This window comes from Mirounga angustirostris, unplaced genomic scaffold (genome assembly GCF_029215605.1).
Source record: "Mirounga angustirostris isolate CCGP_5_RB_7025 unplaced genomic scaffold, mMirAng1.0.hap1 SCAF_6, whole genome shotgun sequence".
Classification (NCBI taxonomy): Eukaryota; Metazoa; Chordata; class Mammalia; order Carnivora; family Phocidae; genus Mirounga; species Mirounga angustirostris.
Window position 1 is genome coordinate 86082042 of NW_026991714.1, and position 22682 is coordinate 86104723.

Genomic DNA, 22682 nt, shown 5'->3' on the forward strand with positions numbered 1-22682 from the left:
GAGGGAAGGGCAGAGGCCAGGGGAGGTGAGGAAACAGGCTCCCTGCTGAATGCAAAGCCCACCATGGGGGTCGATCCCACGACCCTGAGATCATGACCTTAGCCGACATCAAGAGTCAGACGCTCAACCCGCTGAGCCAGCCGGATGCTCCCAGTTCATCAGACGTTCAGTGCGTGCTCGCTAAGTGCCGAGCTCTTCCTCTGCTCTGACTTCTTAGCCGCCGAGAGATCAACTGAGGCCAGGGTACGCCTGACCCAAGGTCATGACTGTTGGCAGAACCACGAATGCCAGGGATTTGGGGGTTCTTGGCTGATTCTTGTACCTCTGTGTGGGCTCCTTCCTTTAGGCCAGCTCACGGTGGTCCCACCTACAGACAATGAGCTGGCACTGTGCTTGGGACCTGAGGCCACTGCCCCAGCGAGACGCAGCTCTGATCAGGAGAGCCCCCGAGGGCTCTGTAACAGCCGTTCACCCACTTCTCCGAATCCTGCTTCGTCTTCCAGCCCGTCCCTCTCCGCCTAGGTCCCCTCCATCTGAGGCTGACCTGCCCAGAGCCCCGTCTCTCTGCCCTCTTCCATCACGGGAGGGAGGCTCAGAGGGACAGCCGCCTACCCTAGCTGGGGGGGAGTGGTGGTCATCTTTCCCACTCATCTATCAGCTTGGTGGGTGAGCTGGGGGTGGGGGTGCCTGTGGGCCCCACGGTGGATTCCTTTCATGCTACTGATGTTTCAAGAGGAAAAAACTCAGCACTTGGAATGCTCCAGAGAGGGAGGCAGGGAGCAGAGAGGATTCTTGAAATTCCCCAGTGGGTCTGGGCTGGGGAATTTAGAGGAGATGCCTGCAGAGGTAGGTCAGGCCCTGGCTCTTGCTGGGTCACTGGGCTCTAGGGACACTCTCCCCCCGAACTGTGCCTCCCCTTTCCTTGCCTGGGCTGTCTGGCTTCTTTCTGTCCATCTTGTCCTCCTCCCAGTGTGCACTGCCTATTTGGGGATGGTAAGTTGGCTGGTGGGGATCGGTCCCTTGATTCCTTTCATATCACAAGGTCTCTGAGGACCAATATAGACCATTCCCAGAGTAGGGAGGCCTCCCAGCCCCTTCCAGCCCCTTCCTTGGGAAGAAGAGTAAGCACTTATGAGCCTTTGTGCTAAAGTTTTGAAAGATCAATGAACGACATCACACCTCCTGTGCGCTATGCCCTGAGTCAGGCATCGGCACACACGTTGAATTCTTCCAGCCCCGGGAGCCGGTGTTACTGGTCCTGCTGTGGGTCAGGATTCGAGTAGGGGCTCAGAGAAGACAGTAACTGGCAGGCAGCTTGAATCGACGGAGAGAGAGTGGAGCTCGGGTCTGCCCGGCTTGCGGGTGGCTCCTGCCCGTGGGGGGACAGAAGGGCATTCAGTCAGGATGTTCTGTGCATGGGGGAGGCCCTGGCTTCCAAACTGTGGCTCTGCTTGGCTGTCCCTCCACACTGCCAGCCAGAGTCACACAGAGCCGCCCCGTGCCCCCATCACAGCCTGACTCCTCCTCACCCCCCACCCCCTGTATTGTCCCTAGCTCACCTTCCCGAGACCCAGAGCTGATCCCTGTGGCGCCCTGACCTTTCCCAGGTCTCTGTGGAGTGATGTGTCCGTTCCCTCAGCCCAGCAGCCCCAGCCCTGTGCCTCTGGCCCCTGGGGTCTTTCCTGCTGCTGTGTCCTACGCCCCTCAGCCCCGTCCCCCAGGCGCTGTGCTCTCCTGCCTCAGTGCCCTTGCTCAGCCCCTGCCCCAACCATTTGCGAAGGTCCAGCCTGTTGTCCAGACCTCCTGCAAACTCAGGTTCCTACAGATTTCCCCATCATAGTGGAGGTGAGCGGCTCCCATGCCCGCATGTGTGCCGAGCACCTTTGGTGCTCTCCCCCGTGTGAGCCCCCCTGCAACCCTGTTTTACAGGTGAAGGAATCCAGGCATAAGGCAAGGGGTGTGGACTAGGCGTCCGAGCCCATGTGCATCACTTGCGTTGTAGCCCCCACGCTGCCTCCTCAGTAAAACACGGCATTACTGTTGTCCCCGTGAGCGAAGCCCCTGGAGGGCAGAGGCCACGATTCGTCCCTGAACCTTGTAACCTCGGCCCCTGGGGCCCCTGTGCACCCACCACCTGTTGTGCCTCTGGGGGGTTTTCCCCAGGCTCCTTCTGCTCGACGTACGGGCACTGTGGACGAGCAGTGTCCGTCCAGGTGTCTGTAGGTCCCCTTGCTCCCTGGGAACAGTATAGGAGGATGTTACTTAGCCCCTGGTCTGAGCTGGTGCCTTGGGATTGGGGGCAGGGAGCCCACCGGGCCCTGCCGCCCCCCACTTGCCTGGAGGGTCTGACGTTCCCAGTGTCCGGTGGCCAAGTCATGCTGTGTCTTTCCGGTCAGGCTGTCATTTCTACAAGTTTTGTGATTCGAAAAGGTTTGCGGATCTTCCCCTTCGCGTCCTTCTTTGGAGGAGGAGGTGGGGAGCTTAGATGCTAAATGGGTTGTGGATTTATTCAGATTTGCTCCAGTAAACTATTACATTTCCTGACAACGTTTCTGCAGGCTTTGTCTCAACAATTTAGATGTGTCGGAGGCTGCCAAGCCAAACAGTTAGTTTTGGCGGCCTGCACTCCCCCTTTACTGAAATATTACACATTCCTGTCCAGTGAGTGGGGTGTAAAAATAGATACTGGGCTCGGTTGTGGCCTTTCTGTTTTTAGAACGGACGTGGCCAGCTGAGACCCAGTTCCCCACATGGGGTGACTGACTCCGAGTCCCCGCTTGGCACATCCGCCCTAGGGCTTTGGCTGGTGCCGGGGACGCTGGGGTGGGCTGTCGCCATGACTCCCCCATGTTCCCGTCTCAAGGGTTGCGTGAGACCGCGGAGTCGGATCCCCCCACCCCGACTTCCTGTCTGACCCCTCTGCGGCCCTTCACACACAGCGCCCTTCTGCTGGGCCCTGGCTCAGTGTCGCTCAGCGCTGGGGGACGGGGCTGGTACCACCTCCCTTCCCAAGAGCGCTTTCAGCCTTTTTTCTAGAAAGGAGAGAACGGAATCTGGACCTCCATTGTCTTTCCACTTTGCAGTGCTCATTGCAGGGTCCAGAAGTGGCCCCCCGCTAGACCTGTCGGTTTGGCGAGGCAGGGCTGTCCCCGTCCCCGCTCACTGATCTCTCCCAGAGTCAGAAGGGCACCCCTCACACCCGTCTCTCAGGGCCTCTGGTGTGGCCTGACCTTCATGGACATGGTGGCTGGCGAGGGGGACGGAGTCCCCACAGTCCCAGAACCACGGGACAGGACAGCGGCTCGGCCGTAATACCCATGGGGAGCTTTGCAGCCCTGACTCCGTGGCCTGACACCGCGCACTGAACCTGGGGGCTCCCGCGTAGCATTCCCCTGGCTCTGCTATTCCGGTGTAGACGCTACCTGCAGCTCGGGGCCACAGGCACCGCAGCCCGTGCCCCTGGCGACCAGAGGAAGGCGTGGGAGGATCCCGAGCCCGGAGGGGACCCGCTGGGACTACTGCTGACGCCCCACGGAGGACTGAGGAGAAGGGCAGAGGAGCTTGTGTTTCCTGAGCACTTACTGGGCACCAGGCGCTCCTCTAAGATGCAAACCCTCACGGGCATCTGCTTGGTTAATCTACCTGGCAGTCTAGCAAGGCCAGGATGGTGATTTCCCCCTTTTTACCAATAAAGAAGAAAGCCCAGGTTCAGGGTTAGGGAGCTGGTGGGTGGTTTTGGCGTTTCCTGAGGAGGAGCCGGTTGGAGGGCAGGTGACGGCTTTGGGAAGGGGTGGGGGGTAGTGCCCGTCCGTGTCTTGGTTGGGTGTCCGGCAACAGCCCAACTGCACGACGTTGGAGTCCGGAGGCACTGTTCCCTCTGTCTCGGAGCCCCATTGGCGGCTAACCCCCAGGGCAGGATGTGCAACCCCGGAGAGGGACCCGGTCCTGGGAGGAACGGACGTGTTCTCCCCTACACCCCGCTCCGCTCTGGTCTCGCCGGAGTCCCTGGAGTTTTGGAGCCGAGTGAGATGAGGTCTAGACTTGGGGAGGCGGGGGGGGCCTTTGCTCCTTTCCTCTTTTCCGCCCTGCCCATTCCCAACAGGTGTGGGTTTGAAATACAAACAAGGAGCCCTTTTCGTGCTGGGTGAAGACCCGGCCCCCACGCCATTGATCAGGGAGGACTGTTTTTTAGGAGAGTGTAGTCCTGTTTTCTTTGCAAAATTAAAAACAACATATACCCAGGAAAAAAGGCTTGGAAGCAAATGTGCTAGAAGGTTTTTTTCCTCTGTAAAGTTGTTTTCCCCATTTCGCCCCCAAACCCCCAAACCAAGCAGCCGCTAATGTCAGCATAGCCGTCTCTTCTGACCAGATGACACTGTCCCCTGAGGAGTGCCACATGGCCTCCGATTACCCAAGGAGCCGAGGCACGGCCTCCATGGTTTTGGTCTGTTCAAGGCTGTCACGTCCGGCCAGTGCTGCTTGGGGGCTCTGCCAGTGATGCTCCAAGCAGTCTGGGAACCACTGGGACCGCCGCCTCTCCGCAGCATCCTTGGCTCAGTCCGTGGCTGCCCTCCACGTCCACAAGTGCTCAGCCTGGCCTTCCAGAGGCTTCTGAGCAGAGATCCCACTGGAGAAATTGCTGATCCTAAAAAAGCTGGGGCTTGACGAAGTGCTCAGTTTTAAGTGCCTTCCTTACATTGCAATTTCCAGATCAAAGTCAGCTCTCTTTTAAGCCTTGGTCTCCACTTCCGTGGTATCTTTAGCAACTTGCTTATTTAAGGAAAGCATCATCTCTCATGCTTGCAGTCCCCCTGTATTCTGTTGTGGAATCTGGAAATATACAGAGTACTGAGAGTGGCTCATTCAGAAACAGTCCTTTAAAAACAAATTAGATCATTAACGTACTTATCCAAATCCTGCCATGTACAGGACGTTCCGGTGTTTATGTGGATGTCGTCCCTGGTGGCCAGTGGCTTTTATATGTGGCCTGATGCCCAGCACAGCTTCAGGCCTGGAATCACTGGATCCAATGGAAATACAGCTGCATCTAATGGGCTAGTGACCTAGGACAGTTTGCTCGGATTGCTCCAGATCTCCATTTCCTCATTTGTAAGAGCGAACATTTTTTATAAAACCTGGCCCAGCAGCAAGGGAAAGTGCCCGATGCGTGAGATGCACTCAGGATGCCACGGTCCGCGGAGCCGGACCTATGATGTCTTCTCCCTCGGGTTCTCTTTACAACAGCGAGCAGCCTGTGCCTGGGACTTGAACTTAGTGTCTCGTGCTCCCATCCCATCCTGTCTTCTGAGCCTTGAGGAGAGACCTCCAGCCGTCAGGGTCCAGGCTTTAGGAGAAGTCTCAGGCAGAGAGCACGTCCTGCTCTCTGGGTTCAGGGCCTGCAGTTTGCTCGGGAAAAGCCATGTTTTCATCCTCCCCTAACAAACACATCTTTGCCCATCAGTGAGTCTGGGCGAGTGCTCTGTGTAAAACGGAGCGAAGGAATATGCATTAAAGTCATAAAGAACCATGTCTTGTATATTAAGTTAGCACAGTTTTTAAACAGTCTGCTATATCTCTGGTGGTGTTAGAAAATGGGGCAGCCCTGGAGAACAGATCGGCTAGTGTGCATCTAGAGCCATAAAAAAGGAAAGGTTTTAAACTTTGCATTTTGATATTTCATTTCTGGAAGGGTATCTGAAGAAATTAGTTCCACACGGGGAAGAGCTGTATGCATGAAGATGGTGGCGGCAGCCTTAATTAGAACAGTACAGGGTAGAAGCAGCCGGTTATTTGTTAGGAAGATGATGGGTTAAGGAGCTGATGGGCCAGCTGCTCGATGAACTAGCTTGTACCCAGGACAGATGATTGTTCTAAAGACCACGTAGCACCATGGATGGTGCTTATGATTAAGTGAAAAAACAATACCCCAAATTACTGATTTATTTGGTTCTTTAGAGAGAGGGGAGAAGGGGGCAGGAGTGGCAGAGGGAGAGAGAGAATCTTGAGCAGACTCCATGCTCAGTGTGGAGCCAGACACAGGCCTGGATCCCTAGGATCATGACCTGAGCCAAAATCAAGGATCAGATGCTCGACCACCTATACCACCGAGGCCCCCCAACATTACTCCAAATTATATGCCTAACAGAATCGCAACCTCGTAAAATAAATATATGAAAACAGTGACACAAAAATACAAAGGTAGTGTTTATGGAAGAAGGAAAGCTTATGAACGACTTCTTTTCTAATTTCCAAACTCTCTGAATCGTAGTTTTATTACTTTTATTTATTTATTTATTTATTTATTTAAAAGATTTTATTTATTTATTTATTTGAGAGAGAGAATGAGAGCACGAGAGGGAAGAGGATCAGAGGGAGAAGCAGACCCCCAGCTGAGCAGGGAGCCCGATGCGGGACTCGATCCCAGGACTCCAGGATCATGACCTGAGCCGAAGGCAGTCGCTTAACCAACTGAGCCACCCAGGCGCCCTACTTTTATTTAAAAAAGAAGAAGAAGAAGGGGGTCTGAGGGAGAAGTAGGAGGAGAGGAACATTCAAGAGGGATTGTAGAAATGGTTGAGGCCACGCGTCGCTTGCCGTGCAGAGCTCTGCGCTGGAGCAGGGACCGAGGTGTCCTTCCCTGTCCCGATGTGTCCTCCAGCACAGCACAGAGCTGGTCTTCTTGGAGGTCGCTGCGCTGAGCAGCCTCGGATCGAGCAAAGCATTTCTGGGACACTCAGGCGCGGTGTGGGTCATGCGCTGGCCTCGGGGCCCGCGGTCTCCCGTGGGGGACGGCATCCGGGCTTCAGGCCCGGGATCAAGGTCAGAGCTGCAGAACACTACTGAGTGGGAGCGTCCCCCCGAGTACCCCTCCGCATGACACACCGTCTTGCTCAGCCTGTGCTGCCGTAACAAAGACCACAGACTGGGGCTTAAACAACAGACATTCATTTCTCACAGTTGTGCAGGCTGGAGGGTCAGGGTGCTGGGGTTCCCAGCTGCAGGCGGCCTCCCGCTGACCATGTTCTTGGATGGTGGGAGAGAGATCATTGCTCCTGTGTCTCTTATAAGGACACTAATCCCATCCTGGCGGCCCCACTGTCATGACCTGATCCCCTCCCAGAGGCCCCACCTCCTTGTACCTCACTCCGGGAGGTAGGGCTTCCACGTGCGAATTTGAGCGTCACACAGACAAGCAGTCGGTAGCAGCTGTGAAGATGGCGTGTCCGGCAGGGGTGGGTGGGTCGGGTCTCCGCGGCTGTTTAGTCCAGGAAACAGGCTCTGGCTCTGTCGGCTTCATTCACCCTTGTCCACCACCCGCCGCCGTAGGTGGGGAGCGATGGGCCTGGGTGCTGGGGCTGGGTGCTGACCCTCGCTGCGGGGCGGTGTTGTGCAGAGCCGTGCACCTTCTTCGTCACCTTCCAGGGAGGGTGGTCACCGCCAGACAGCCCCTCCTCCGGAGGGTGCTGGATTCACTCTTGAGGAGACAGGCGGGTGCTCTGCTCACCAGGCAGAGGCCGGAGTCCTCAGCGAGTCCAAGTCTCTGCACTGCTGGTGGCCTGGAGTGTGGCAGGGCCTTGGTGTCTGAGCTTCTGCCGTGGTGGGTGCGTGGACCGCCATCCTGAAGAAAAGCCCTCAGGACAGAAAGTTGCAGCAAATGGACGACAACCAGCGTTACTGTTGTCAGGCGGGCGGAGGTGTGAGCTGCACGCCCGTGACGGTGGATTGTAATGCTTGTTCTTTGCTCCTCTGTGTCCCTGCTGTAGAGTCAGATGGAGTTCAGTGTCTGCTCTTTATCCATCCAAGAGCCAGCCAGCAGCACAGCCAGCGAGCCGAGACAGCTGTTGAAAGCCTCCCAGGGCTCGCAGGCCCTCCGGTCTTCCCAGGGCAGCAAGTCCTCCAGCCTCGACGCCCTGGGTCCTGCCCGGAAGGAAGAGGAAGCTTCCTTCTGGAAGATCAATGCAGAGCGGTCCCGGGGAGAGGGGCCCGAGGCTGAGTTCCAGTCGCTGACCCCCAGCCAGATCAAGTCCATGGAGAAAGGTGAAAAGGTCCTGCCTGCCTGTTATCGGCAGGACCCTGCCCTGAAGGACAGGGAGGCCAAGGTGGAAAGGCCCAGCACCCTCCGCCAGGAGCAGCGCATCCTTCCCTGTGTCAGCGTCGAGCACGAGAGACCCCAGCCTGTCCAGGCCTGCACCAGCACGGTGAAGGAAGCCACCCCGTCCGAGCCCGTGGGGAAGCTGCCCTCTCCTGAGGACCGGCAGGAGGACGTGGAGGATGTGGAGGATGCTCTGTTCTCGGAACCCATGCCAACACAGGTGGGTGGCCCCTCCCTCCAGGAGTGACCCGGGGAGACCTCCCACAAGATGGGTGGGCCACAGATGCCCTCGCTTTCTTCTCCTCCTTCCCCTTCTTTCTCTTGCCCATTCCTTGGGGGGACTTTGGGGATCAGGAGAGCTGGGTTGTTCCCCAGCTCAGCGACTGACACGTGTGCAAGGAGAAACGTCTCATGGTTCTGTCTCAGTGCCATGACTTGTTTGCCTGTTACACGTAGATGTCGCAGATGCCCGCTGCCCTTCCCCAGGTGTGTGAGGGCAGGTAAGCGAGGGCTGGCAGCGGGGCAGTGAGCGCAGGAACTCGCAGGGAGAGGGCAGTGTGGGAGGGATTTGGATGCCCACTCAACTGACAGGTCTGTAAATTCGGGCTGGGGTGTTGGGGAGGAAGGAAGCAGGCAGAACCGCCAAGCCTCCACCAAGAGCAGCCATGCTCGTTCTCAGGGACCACAGGAGACTCTGGCTTCAAGGAGTGATTGGCAGCTACTCGTTTCCAAACAGGATAGCGTTACGTGTCTGGGAGGAATCCTAAGAAAGGAGTTCTTTTTGGGGGGAAGCAAAAGAAAGATCTGAAATGTTCACTGGGTGAAGAGGAATGCATCCTGAAGAAAGGGACGGTGCAGGAGAATAGGGTGAATGGCTTCTGAGTGCTTTCCCATTTCTTTGTGGGAGCCTCGACCATCGTCTGTGCCAGTTGGTCTGCATTGCTTAAGAGACTAAGACAGTGAAAAGAAAACAAAATGTTTGGTAATGAATTTAAATGGATCCAGTGTTGGAGGATTGCACGAAAACAAAATAAAATAAACCAGTCCAAAGTCATTATGGTTCAGAGGGAGGCCTTGGTTTTGAGACATTGCTTTATGATGAACAAAGCAGTAGTTTGGATATAGGCATGTCTGAGCACCATTTCTGGGGGAGATCGTGGATCGCTCTTGCACCTGGGTGAGAACGTAAACAAGGTCCATCTTAGAGTTGGACGGCACTTCCCTGAATGCTTCCTGACATTCAGCCATTTTCTGCATGGGTGGGAGTGATGAGTCCCGAGGCGGGGAGGGAAGGAGGGATGGAAAGGGGCCACCTGCTCACAAAAGAGGATGGCCAGAGGGAGGAAAAATGGGGTCTTTAGGTTTGGGTCTGGGTTTTGGAGCCTGGGGAAGTTACCTATTGGCAAGGCAGGCAGGCACACTTGAGGGGTACTCCGCACCCCCCACACTCCTCTGTGTGTGCCTTGCTGGTTTTTTCCACGGTAGCACCATCCAGACTCTTTAGTTGTCCTTTTTTTTTTTTTTCCTTTTAACACATACTTTAAAAAGTGTGTATTGTGGTTAAATATACATAACATAAAATGTGCCGCCATATTGAGTATACAGCCCTGTGGTATTAGATCCGTTCACAGTGTTATGCAGCCATCACCACCATCCATCTATAGCACTCTTTCATCTTGAAAAATGAAATCTATACCCATTAAACAACTCCCTGTTCTCCCCCCCACCCCTGGCAGCCACCATCCTACTTGTTATCTCTGTGAATTTAACACTCTTAATATCTCATATAAGTAGAATCCTACAGGTCTCCATCTTTCTGTGTCTGGCTTATCTCACTCAGCTTAATGTCCTCAGGGTTCACCCACTGGTAGCATGTGGCAGAATTTCCTTCCTTTTTGAGGCTGAATAATACTCCACTGTATGGATTTACCACATTTCGTTTATCCGCCCATCTGTTGATGGCCACGTGGGTGACTTCCACTTCTCAGCTACTGTGAACAATGCTGCTGTGAGCACGGCTCTACAGATATCTGTTTGGGTCCCTGCTTTCCGTTCTTGGGGGTATGCAGCCGGCAGAGGAACGGATGCATCCCATGGTGATTCTGTGTCTAACTTTTTGAGGAACCGCCATACTGTTTCCATTTTACGTTCCCTCAGCTGCGCGCGAGAGGGCCAGTTTCTCCACATCCTGCCAACTCTGGTTTTCTTTCTTCTTTGATCACAGCCATCCTAATGGCTGCGAGACGGTACCTTAGGTCTCATCGCGGTTTCGATTTGCCGGTCTCCAGTGGTTAGGGATGTTGACTGTCTTTTCATGTTGTTTATCGACCACTTGTACATCTTTTTTGGAGAAATGTCTGTTTGGATCCCTTGTCCAGTTTTAACAGTTGAGTTTTGTGTTGTTGAGCTGTGGTCATCGTCTGGGCGTCCTGGAATGGGGTTCCAGGTGCTTCCACTCCTCTCCCAGCAGATGACCTTGTGAGTTGTCCTGCTGAAGAAGGGGAGCCCTGTGCCAGGAGCTCCATCTGCCCTCCATCAGCGGCCCCTCAGCTTTCCAGCCTGTCCTCGGCGCCTCCCTGTCCTGCCCGCGGTAGCCCCGTGCCCCGTGTCTTTGCTCTCTTCCGTGTCTCTAACCTTGCCGCCCACCTGCTCCTTCTTACCTGCTAGGCTCACCGATGAGCCTCCCTAGTGATCTTTCTCTGATACTTGGCACCTGGGTCTTCCTCTGAAGGATGCTGTTACATAATTGTAAAGAGACACAGGCAAGTGTGTGTAGGAGAGTGGGCAGTCAGAGCACATGAACAGATATCTGGGTGCAGAGCAGAGCGAAATGCCAGCCTCATTGAAGAAACCCGTAGAAAAGCAGAGAGGACCGCTTGCCTGACTTTGGGTTTTCCTGTTTTGGCTCACCAGCTTCGAGGGAACCTGCTTTAGTCCGTGGGTGTCATCATCTCCACGGAAGTGTTTTTGCCCTTTGCCAGCTCCGTGGAGGGCGGGGCGTCAGAGCATCCGTCCCGAAGGCTGCAGCCGGGCAGGTGGATGCGCCAGGTGGATGCGCGTGCTCGTGTGAGAGAGCCGCAGAAAGACTTTGTCCTTTGTCCTCTTCTTCCGTGATGACTGCGTTTCAGCACGCCTGTCCGTGCACACATAGAAAAGATACATTTGTTTCCTTTTCTCTGTGAGCTGCTTGCAGACTTGCCTGGGGACAGAGCGGGGGAAAGCGCCGGATCCTGGCAGAGTGTGGCTCACGTTGAAGTTTCTTTCATTTTCTGGTTCCAAGCACTGAGGCAAATTGAGGTCAGAGAGCCTCCGACATGGAAGCGAGCGATTTCATTTGGGTCAATTTAAATGAGATGCTGTTTTTAGATTATGCGTAACTGAAAAAAAAAAAAGAAGAAAGAAATCCATGTCTTACTTTGGTGTTTATGTCTCTTCTACAGGTCACCTCAAGTAATGTCTTCTTGAAGACAGGATTTGATTTTCTGGACAACTGGTAAAATGTATTAGACCAAAAAAAAAAATATTAAAACCAAGAACCGCTAAGTGTTTTCCAAAATGGTGTGGTGGAGGAGGATAAAATGGGCAATATTTCCCTGTGTATTTTCCTGGTTTCTGTACACTTTTTTCTTAATCGTTTGGAAACTGGTAAATATTGCCTTGTCCAGATTTCCAGATTTTTCTCTTTTGGTAAGGCCAGATATATATATGCTATTTTCAATGATTTGATAACAGAAGTTTTGCATTTGGAATTTTTTAAGACTGTTAAGGAATTCCGTCGATCTTGTACATAAAGCTTCTGTTCCCAGTTCCACCCAGTTCTCCCCCCACTCAGAGAACGAGGTTTCTCATCGTGTCACAAAAAACGTAAAAGCGACTTCCATCTCTTTCTCCTTCAGCCTCTCCCCGTTTTATTAATCCAGTGGGTTTTGTTGGGTGGCTGTTGGTGATTCCTCAGCAGTAGTGACATCAGCACGAGGGCTGGCTGTGACCACAGAAACATGACCCCCCTGCCCCCGCCCCCAATTCCCACCCAACGTTCCCAGCTGCCCAGGGCTTCCTGAAGTCACCCTTCTCGCATCGTGTGCCCCCCTCCACCCTCACGACGTTTCCAGGAAACAGACTGTTGGCACATAGCAGAGATGCTCTTTCAGCTGCCCTGATACATATTCAAACTATTCATCATTGTTTAAGAAGAGTTGCATGTTTTAAAAGTTTTGTATTAACTTTTCATTATTTTGTATCTAGATATAGACGTTGTAGGGCTACCACTTTCCTTGGGTGTGTACTGGTTTCTTTTTGGAAGTTCTTTGCTACTTATGTGGCCTGGTGGGTGTTTCCTGTCCGGGGCATCTATCTGCAGGAGTAAGGGCGGATGGCAGGTGTTGGAGGACGGGGCTCTTCTGATTAGTTGTGCTAGAACCTCCCAGCAGGAGACTGGGAGGGGCAGTGGACGGCCTTCATCCCGAGAACTGGTCAAACTCTCCGGATGGATCTCCCTCCGCCTTCTTGACCACCAGCAGAAGTGGAAGAGTCAAGTTTCCGCAGCGCCCCGCAGCGCCCCCTGGAGACCTTTGTGGTCATAGCAGTGGCATGTCCTGGAGTGAGACTTGGCTGCCCACTCTGCAGCTGCCCAGGGGAGCAAGGTGGCCCATGCCCCCGAGGTGTGTGGGGCAGGGCGAGGAGGAGCATGGGCCTTAGCCTGGGAAGCCTGGGCCCTGACCCGTGGCCCTGAGCTGCGTGAGCCTGCCGGACATGCCCGTGTGTTATCTACACATTGCCTCTCACTGTGTTCTCCTCACCCGAAGCCTTAACCCCTGTGAGTCAGACCAGTGAGCGCCTGGTTTCAATATCAAAGTGTGTCTTTTTAGAAATGCATTTCTGTTTCGTACGACCTTAAGTGATTTCCAGAGTATCTTATCTGGCTCCAAGGTAAAGCACATGGCAACTTTTTTTTTTTTGTTTTCCGAGAACGTTTCTGCCAAAGTTGTGGCCTAGCCAACTTTTGATTTGGTTTCTGCCAATTGCATTATGTCCCTAAACCTCATTTGGCCCCTTAGGGTGGTAGATATGACCTTCCTGTTTTGGTGACTGACGGTATTATGGCAAATATAGGTTCTTCTTGTACCATTTAAAGATAGTTGACACATGCCAGGGAAAAAAGGTTTCTAGCATGGTGGGGAGGGAAAAGGGCAATCCCAGCTGAAATAGCACAGCAAGGTGCCGGCCCCTCAGGTCTGCCGCTGAGCCTCCGAGCCTGGCTTACCACCCGCCTCCACTTCTAGCCTGGAGGGCAGTGGGCTGTTTTAGAACCCATGCTTGAAAACAGGGGTCCTTAAAGGAGAGAGAGGTGTACAGGTGTGAGTTTGTATTCCTTGGTGCTGAGGTAGCAGGGAGGACTGAACTACATCCGGGAACAGTTAGCCCAAGGTGATCTGCCTGTTGTCCGGGGAGATGGTTCTCATTTCTTGCCGACTTTCTCATAAAGCCCAGTTATTCCTTTCATGTTGTTCTGGGAGCTGAGGGGGTGTGGGGATGGTTGAAAGTCTCTGCCTCCCCTGGTGGCACCTGGGATCCTCCCCTAGAGGTGTTCGGTTATTTCTCAGGACAGCGTTTAAAGTTTCGTAACCGACGGCCTCCTGAGATTAAATGTAAAGTCAAAACTTGGGAAATCCTAGAGTCATGTTGCTTGGCCCTGCTTTTAGAAGTAAGGGGCTGTGCGAGAGAGAAGTGAAGGCCTGGAGGACACAGGCTGGTGGGTGTCCATCCCGCCTGACCAGCAGATCCTCTTCACCCCGAGGTCCGTGTAAAGGTGGTTCTGGCCCTGCCCTCTGGGGAGCCTGTGTTCAGTGTGTCTAAGTACGGACAAATGAATCTCTTAGGTTTGCCACCTCACTTCCGCCCCCCCCCCCCGCCATGTATCAGGGTAGAGTTTCTAGAACCAGAAGTTTGTATTTATTATTTTAAAAAATACACACTTTTCAATAAAAATACACACTTTTCAACTGAAGCCTGTATTTGGTTTTGGGGGTCTCCCCCACCCCACCCCCGTTCTGTGCACCTGGGATTCAGCTCAAGGATTTAGTGTTTTGCTTTGGGTGACTGTGTTTTGCAAACTGTCCCCCAGGAAGTCAGAAACCAGTTTCAACTCTTTGCCTTGGGGGGTCCCTACCCCGCTCTCTCAGTTTGGGAGTGCTGCCCCCTTGGGGATGGCTGGGCTCTGTCATCCAGCTCTTGCTGAGCACCCCACGGGGATGTCAGAGCCACCTCCCTTTCTTTGCGTCTCCCTTTCTTTGATACATGTTTTCAAAAAAAAAAGAAACATTCTTACTGACGACTTGTAACTTGGTTGTATTTTATATTAATAGCCTTTAATAAAGCCATTTAAAATATGCTAGGTGTGTCTATTTGGGGCCTCTACTGGAGTTGGGAAGCCCATCAGGATGATTGCTGTTGAGCACAGAGGAGAGGGATTTGTACTAGTTAAGCAAGTGTGAAACCTTCTGGAAGCCCGCTGTGCGTGGGCCTGACTCGGTGCCCCATGCAGGTTTGGGGGGGGGGGCCCAGGTGCACGGGGCCCCAGCAGAAGGGGTGGGATGGATCCTGGAGGGCACTTCTTCCCAGAGACAAACTTATCGCATCACTGACTCAGAAGAGCAGATGCAATCTCCCTGAAAGCTTTCACTTTGAATCTGGGTGAAGTGGATTTTTCTTGGAAGAAATACAAGCTTAAGTATGGCCAGTCAGTCCTATTCCATCCGTTAAAGTGCAGGTCGTAAGTTACCAACCACAAGATGGAAGGGAATTTGTAGATGTCAATTTTTCATATCAAAAAAGCTTTGAAAACTAATACCTCTCAGGGCAATGGTGGTTCAGGCTGACAGACTTCTCCTAACTTCTTAGCCTGCACAGTGGGGCCTTGCTGCCTCGGGCACCGAAGATTCCTGGGTGAGCAAGTGATGGTACTTGCTGACTTGCTGGTGTGCAGTGGTTGTGAGGAAGGTTCTGAGACGACAAGCATTTGGATTAACATATTGACACATTATGAGAGGAGGCAGAATAGCTCCCAAGCTCGTAGGTTTAACAACTTATGGTCGCTCAGTATGTGGTACAAATACACACATATAGCTGTACCCATAGTTTCCATGCAAGAAGGAGCCATCAACCTAGAGGCAAAATCTACCTGGGTGCATTATGCAGCCAGGAAGGAAGATGTTGAGTCTGGGGGGGCAAGAATACCCTCTGTTGTGGAGTGGGGGTATTCATGGTGCCTTTTTTTTTTTTTTAAAGATTTTATTTATTTATTTGACAGAGACACAGCGAGAGAGGGAACACAAGCAGGGGGAGTGGGAGAGGGAGAAACAGACTCCCTGCTGAGCAGGGAGCCCGATGTGGGGCTTGATCCCAGGACCCTGGGATCATGACCTGAGCCGAAGGCAGACGCTTAATGACAGAGCCACCCAGGCGCCCCTCGTGCTTTTCTAGCATTTTCTTTGGTCTGATCGTCTGCTTATATGCAATTTTCTAATGAACTTACCAGCCTTCCAGGTGCCTTGATACCAACCTTAGGAGGGTATTGTGATTCTGAATCCCACCTGAAGTCAGGCGGAAAACAAGTGAGCAGTTCTGGATATAAGATTAACTTAAACATCTAGAGCAGCAGTACCAGCTAGAAACTTAAATAGAAGGATACCAACTAGATGGTGTCTACAAGAAATGCATTTTAATACAAAGACACAGATAGGTTAAAAGTAAAAGAAACCAGCTCCTGATGGCAATTAAAAAAAAAACGCATCCAGGAATCAACTTCATCAGGTATACAAAAGCTGGTTTAAAGAAAACTGTAGGGGCACTTGCTTGTGCTCTCTCTCTCTCTCTGACGAATAAATAAAATCTTTAAAAAAAACTATAAAAAAGAAATAGAAGATATAGAAGAAGTGAATTATCCTGGGTGTGATAATGTAGTATTATAAAAATGTTAATTTCCCCAAATCATTTTATAAAGTTAGTGCAATGTTAACAAAGATCACAATGGATATTTTGAGAAATTTGACAGATTTACACTAAATTGTAGATGGAGAAATAGTTCACTGAAATATAAGGGGGCTTGCTCTGTCAATCATCAGTCTAACAAACATATTAGAAGGCCATAGAAATGCAGTTTGTGGGTGTTGGTGCGGAGATAGATGATTAGATCAATGAAATAGGGTGGGGAGCACAGGGACAAACCCACGAGCATATGAGAACTCAGTTTATAATTAGAGTGGCACCACAAATTGGCCGGGGGGAGGGAGATTCACCCCATGGAGAGATGTAAGCATGGATTCCTACCCAACGCTACATAGAAGATGGGCTCCATTTGGATTCAAGACCAAATGATAAAAGGTAAAAGTGTGAAGCTAATAGAGGGAAATATCTTGTGACCCAGACTAAGGAAGGACTTCTTGAATAAAAGTTCAAAAGTCCAAACCATAAAGCAAAATACTGATGAATCTCATACATGAAAATTAGGATTTCTGTCAGGAGAGAGTTAATGAGCTGAAAGGATGGGAGATTACTGCTATGTCAGTTCCAATAAAGAAGCATCAAGAAGGTACCTGGCATTCCTGCAAATCAAGAGGCCAGCAACCTCAACAGAGCATTAACATTAGAGAAAATCTTTACAAACGATCAAATGTGAAAAGGTAACCAGGGGAAAAAACCAGCTGGCTAATGCCAAGTGTCAACAGAAACGAGATAGAGCAGTGGTTCTCAACTGGGGGTGATTTTGCCCCCCTGGGGGCAGTTGGTAGTGTTGGAGACATTTTTTATCATCACAACGGAGGGAGGGCATACTGTTGGCCTCTAGAGGGTAGAGGCCAGAGATGCTGCCAACACCGTATGTGCACAGGACAGCCCCTCACAAGAGAATAATTTGGTCCAAAATGCCGGCAGTGCCAGGGTTGGGGAACTCTAGGTTAGGGAAACCGTACAGCGATTGTGTCAAGAGTAATCTGGCACTATTTTGCCACGTGTATGTGTATCTGTGACCCCACGATTCCCCTCCAGGATATATGTCTCAGGGAAAGTCTCACACAGGCACTGAAGGGAACATGTACAAGGCTGTTTGTTGCGAGTTGGAGGCAAGCTGGATGTCTGTCATTGGGAAGATGGCTAGATAAAGTGTGATGTGGCACTTAAAAGCAAATTAGGGGCACCTGGGTGGCTCAGTTAAGTGTCTGACTTGATTTCTGCTCAGGTCATGATCTCAGGATTGTGAGATCAAGCCCCAAGTTGGGTTTCACGCTGGGTGTGGAGCCTGCTTAAGATTGTCTCTCTCCCCCTCCCTCTGCCCCTCCCCGCCTTAAAAAAAAGCAGCAGGGGCGCCTGGGTGGCCCAGTTGGTTAAGTGTCTGCCTTTGGCTGAGGTCATGATCTCAGGGTCCTGGGATCCAGCCCCACATCGGGCTCCCTGCTCAGCTGGGAGTCTGCTGCTCCTCCCTTCTTCCTCCACCCCCCCACTTCTGTGCACACGTGCAGTCACTCTCAAATAAATAAAAAAATTTTTTAAAGTAGCAAATTAAATGCACACATGGCAACATGGATGGAGATGAGCAAATATATTAGTGGAAGAAAGCAAGAAACTAAATGAAATACAGAACAATACTATTAGCATAAATTTAAAACATATGCACACAAAACGACATATTTGACAATGGAATGCCTATGGGAGGACAAGAGGTGGAAATAAGGGTGGTGGAAGGAAATGCAACAGATCTGGAATGCACCAATGGTGACTGCATGGCAGTGGGTGCCAACTTGCAAGGCATTCGATATCTCTCATAATCTAGGTCTGTTCTGATCTCTCACTTCAGACAGGAGACTCATTTGTTTAGCCGGTGTGTTAGGTCAGAGGTGGCCCTTGGCCAGCATCGGTTAGAACATTTGTGGCTTGTCTCTGTTCGGTTGCAATTTGTGTGACTACAGTTACACATCAGCCAACATCTATAAAGCCTCCTGGATCAATCCAGGCACTTCTGTAACAGCAGCTGGGGACTGAGCAGATTGGGAGGAGAGTGAGGGTAGGAGTTCGTGATACCTGATGCCTTTTCCCTCTGGGGACAGAAATCACACAGGCTGTGTGACATTGGGAGGGCACTCTGCAGAGAAGATGATTCTTAATCACTTGGCTGCCTTTACCACAGCCATCTGAAGTTTACCCAACTAAAGATTTGTTAGGCAATAAAATCATGGACAATAATATGTGTGAGGATCTTTAGAAATTATTTAAAATATTACAACTACATTACAGAAGGTGTGGAAAATATAGTCTACTGCCTTAACACAAAATGAGCATTTGGAAGCATTTATTGCCAGCCTTTTAGTGTGAAAATGTCCAGGTCCAAGTGGAAAGCCTCTGTCACAGGGACAGTCCTACCTGGAAATGAGATCCAAATGCAAGTCTGGCAACCACATGGGTCCTGGCAGTTCTCTTTGCACCCTGTGCTCCATTTCCCTCCCTCCACCCCCTCATTTTGTCTCCCTCCACTGATTCATGTGACACCTAGCCCCAAGGTTACAATAATATATATATATTTTTCATAGTTCTTACTGTGTTGCAGTCTGGTGCCAGGCACTAGGCATTCAGTAGCACAGTTGCTACCCTCCTGGGGCTTTCATTCTAGAGGAGGATTCAAACTAAACATATGACCACACAAACCATTCTATAATTGAAATTGTTAAAAAGTAAACAATATTTCTGCTTTGAGTCATGCTACGGTAATCTGGATTAGATTTAACTGTTTTGTTAGAAATGACTAGAAACTTGGAGAAAATATGTGAAACAACAATATATAGACTTTGGACAGCAGGCATTATTGCAGGACTGTGATTCCAAAAGAAAGGAAACAAGTGAAGCAAGCCTTATGATTGTCCTGGCTTTCTAACTTGAGGCATTTTCTAGACCATGCTGCAGGAAGTCTCACCGAGCTGAAGAGAAAGAGTTTGGGGAGGAATAGATGGCTGGAATTTGCAAGAGGGAACTGTGCAGAGAAAAAACTCTGGAAATATGCCTAGGATTCCCCTTGAGTATGTTGGAGACAATTTCTGGACTGCAGCACAGGGAGGGGGAATCCAAACAGAGCCTGGCAATCTTGCTGAAGTGAAGAGAATGAAGTTGGGGAGGCCAAGGGAGCTAGAATTGAAAGGGCAGAGTTTCAGAAGGCAGATCTTCAGAGATCTGCATGGGGGTTTCCTTAAGTCTTTGGCTAAAGCCAACCTGCACGTGTGTGGAGTGAAAGCTGGGCAAGAACAACCAGGGAAATAGTAGCTATTGATAAGATAAACAATTCCCAGAGTTTACACAAGGCCGGGAATTACTCAGGTTCCCTTCAGCCAGAGTGCAGGCCATGTTGAATACGTGGGGCCCTCATCAGAGATCCTAGAAGTATACACTAGAGACAGGGTTAAATTAGCCTTAGAACAAAGGCTACTCAAGATCCGCCCTGAAGGAGTTCTAAAACAGACATGAAAGGATCAAACCAACTCACAAATAGCTGCCCACCAGAGTATGTCCGACACTCTTCATAGGAAGGTTACCAAATCTAGCACTAAAATTCACAATGTTCAGCAAGCAATCAAAAATCACTAGACATACAAATAAGCAGGGAAATGTGACTCATCCACAGAAGGAAAATCAGTCAATAGACCAACTCAGAAATGACAGAGATGATGCAATTAGCAGATAGGATTTTAAAACGGCTATTATAAATATGATTTATATGCTCAAGAATGTAAAGGAGAGAAATGGAACTTAGAGATAAAACTCTCTGAAATGAAAATTTCACTGGAGTAGAATAAAATTAGATGATACACTGCAGTAAATAAGTGAACGGGAAGAAAGCAGTAGAGTCTATCCAAAATGGAAGACAGCTATGCTCACCACTATATCACCAACGTGAGTCTATCCAAAATGAAGCAAAAAGATTGGGGAAAAAATGAACTGCAGAGCCTCAGTGTCATGTGGGAAAATATTAAGTGTTCCAATTATAAGCAATCAAAATTCCAAAAGGAGAAGAGAGGAATGGAAAAAAATATTTGAAGAAATAATGGCCAAAACTTCCCAAATTTGAGAAAAGCTACAAACACCCAGATTCAAGAAGTTTAATAAATCCCAAGTAGGATACACACACAAACAACATGCCACAAGTAGCTGAAAATTAGTAATAAAGAGAAAACTTCTAAAAACAGAAGAGAAAAAAAAAGACTTCCAATCCCAAAATATGCAAGCTTGAAGTAAATGAAACGTTTTTAAAGTGCTGAAAAGAAAAATAGAGCTATCAACCTAGAATTTAATATCCAGCAAAAAAAGTCCTCTAAAACTGAAGGCAAAATAAATACACACACACACACACACACAAGCTGAGAAAATTTATCACCCACTGGCCTGCATTACAAGAAATACTAAACGAAGTTCTGTAGGCAAAAGGAAGACAATACTGGGCAGAAGCTTGAATCTGCACAAAAGAATGAGAGTGCAGAAAATGGTAAATATATGGGTAAATATAAGTCTTTTTTTCAGATTTAAAAACGTTTGGGAAGATAATTGTTTAAAGCAAAAATAATAACAATGTGTTGTGGCCTCTATAACATGGAGAAGTAAAATGTATGGCAATAATTGAAAAGATAGGAGGGAGAAATGGAAGTATACTACTACTGTAAAGATCTTATATAATACAAAAGTGATGTAATATTATTTAAAGTCAGACTGATAAATACAAATTGCAAACTGCATAGAAACTGCTAAAAATTATAGGTGTTATATGCAACTGCTGAATTACTGAACTCTACATCTGAAACTAATGATGTATTATAGGTTGGCTAATTGAATTTAAATTAAAAAAAAGAAGCTGCTAAAAATTAAAGGAAAGATGTATAGATAATAAGTTAATTGTGGAAATAAAATGGGATGCTAAAATTTATAAGACAGCAGGAAGAGAGGAAAAATAGAAACAAAGAACAATGGGACAAATATAAAACAAATAGCAAGATGGTAGATTTATGCACAACTATATTGATAATTATGTTAAATGCAAATGGCCTAAGAACTCCAATTAAAAAGCAAAACTTGTTAGACTGGATGAAAAAGCAAATCCAACTAGATGACAAGAAATGCACTTTAATACAAAGACAAAGATAGGTTAAAAGTAAAAGGATAGAAAAGAATATACCATGCAGCTACTAATCAAAAGAAAGTTGAAGTGGATATATTTTTATCAGACAAATTAGACTTAGAACAATGAATATTGTCAGGGGTAAAAAGTACATTTTATAATTAAAAGGGGATCAATTAATCAACACATATAATTTGAGGTTACAACACTTTCCGTAATTGATAGAACAAGTAGATGGAACATCAGTGAGGACATAAAAGAATATCACTACCATCAACTTGACATAATTGACATTTGTAGAACACTCTACCCAACAACCACAGAATACAATGTTTTTTCAAGTGTATGTGAAAAATTCACCAAGATACAATATGTACTGGGTCATATAAGTCAATAAAATTAGGAGGATTGAAATTATCCAGAGTATGGTCTCTGATTGAAATGTATTAAATTAGAGATTTAGAACTGGAAGATAGCTGGAAAAATCCTAACGTATTTAGATATTAAACATTACATTTTTAAAAATTTAATTTAATTTTATTATGTTATGTTAGTCGCCATACAATACATCATTAGTTTTTGATGTAGTGATCCATGATTCATTGTTTCCGTATAACACCCAGTACTCCATGCAGTAAAATAACTCATGGGCCAAATAAGAAATCATAAGGAAAACTTAGAAAACATTTTGAACTAAAAATACAGCATGTCAAAATTTAGTGATATGCAACTGAAGCAGTGCTTAGAGGGAAAACTAGAGCTTAAAATGCTTAGATTAGAAAAGAAGAAAGATCTAAAAAGTTGATTATCTAAGCTTTTACTGTAAGAAACTAGAAGAACAACTTAAGCAAAGGAAAGAAATAATAAAGAGTAGAAATCAATTAAACAGAAAATGGTCCAGCAATAGTAAAATAGTTGATATTTCAAAAGCTGGATCTTTGAGAAAAATTAGTAAAATGGATAAAGTGCTAGGTAGGCTAATTAAAAAAGAAAGACACCTCATTTACACACACAGTCAATGAAGCATGAACTAGTAATATCAGGAATGAAAAAAGGACATCACTATAGATCCTTCAGATATTAAAAGGACAATGAAAGATTGTTATAAACAATCTTATGCCAAATCATATAAGTTAAATGGAATGGACCACTTCACTGAAAGACACAACCTATTAAAAGTGACTCAAAAGGAAACAGAAGCCCTGAATATCCCTATTAAGAAATTGATGTCATAATTTGAAATCTTCCCCTGAAAAAACTTGAGGGTTTAGATGGTTTCACTGGTGAGTTCTATTAAAATACCAATAATACTAATTAATCATACCAATATTGCATAAGAGAGAAGAATCCTGATCAACTTATGTCATGAGGCCAACATTACCTGGTACCGAAATCAGACAAAGACATTATTTAAAAAAAAAAATTAAGGAAAAAAGCTACAGA

At 48.7% G+C, this 22682-nt stretch overlaps 1 protein-coding gene across 1 annotated transcript in view; it reads left to right on the forward strand.

The window, feature by feature from the left end:
• CUNH1orf198 (chromosome unknown C1orf198 homolog) overlaps positions 1-14483 on the forward strand; it is a 33202-nt gene extending 18719 nt beyond the window's left edge. Inside the window, exons 3-4 of the mRNA XM_045877845.3 lie at positions 7764-8312; positions 11533-14483. Of these exons, the coding sequence (XP_045733801.1) occupies positions 7764-8312; positions 11533-11589 (606 nt within the window). The 3' untranslated portion in view covers positions 11590-14483. The remainder of the gene's footprint in view (positions 1-7763; positions 8313-11532) is intronic.
• The last annotated feature ends 8199 nt before the right edge of the window (positions 14484-22682 follow it).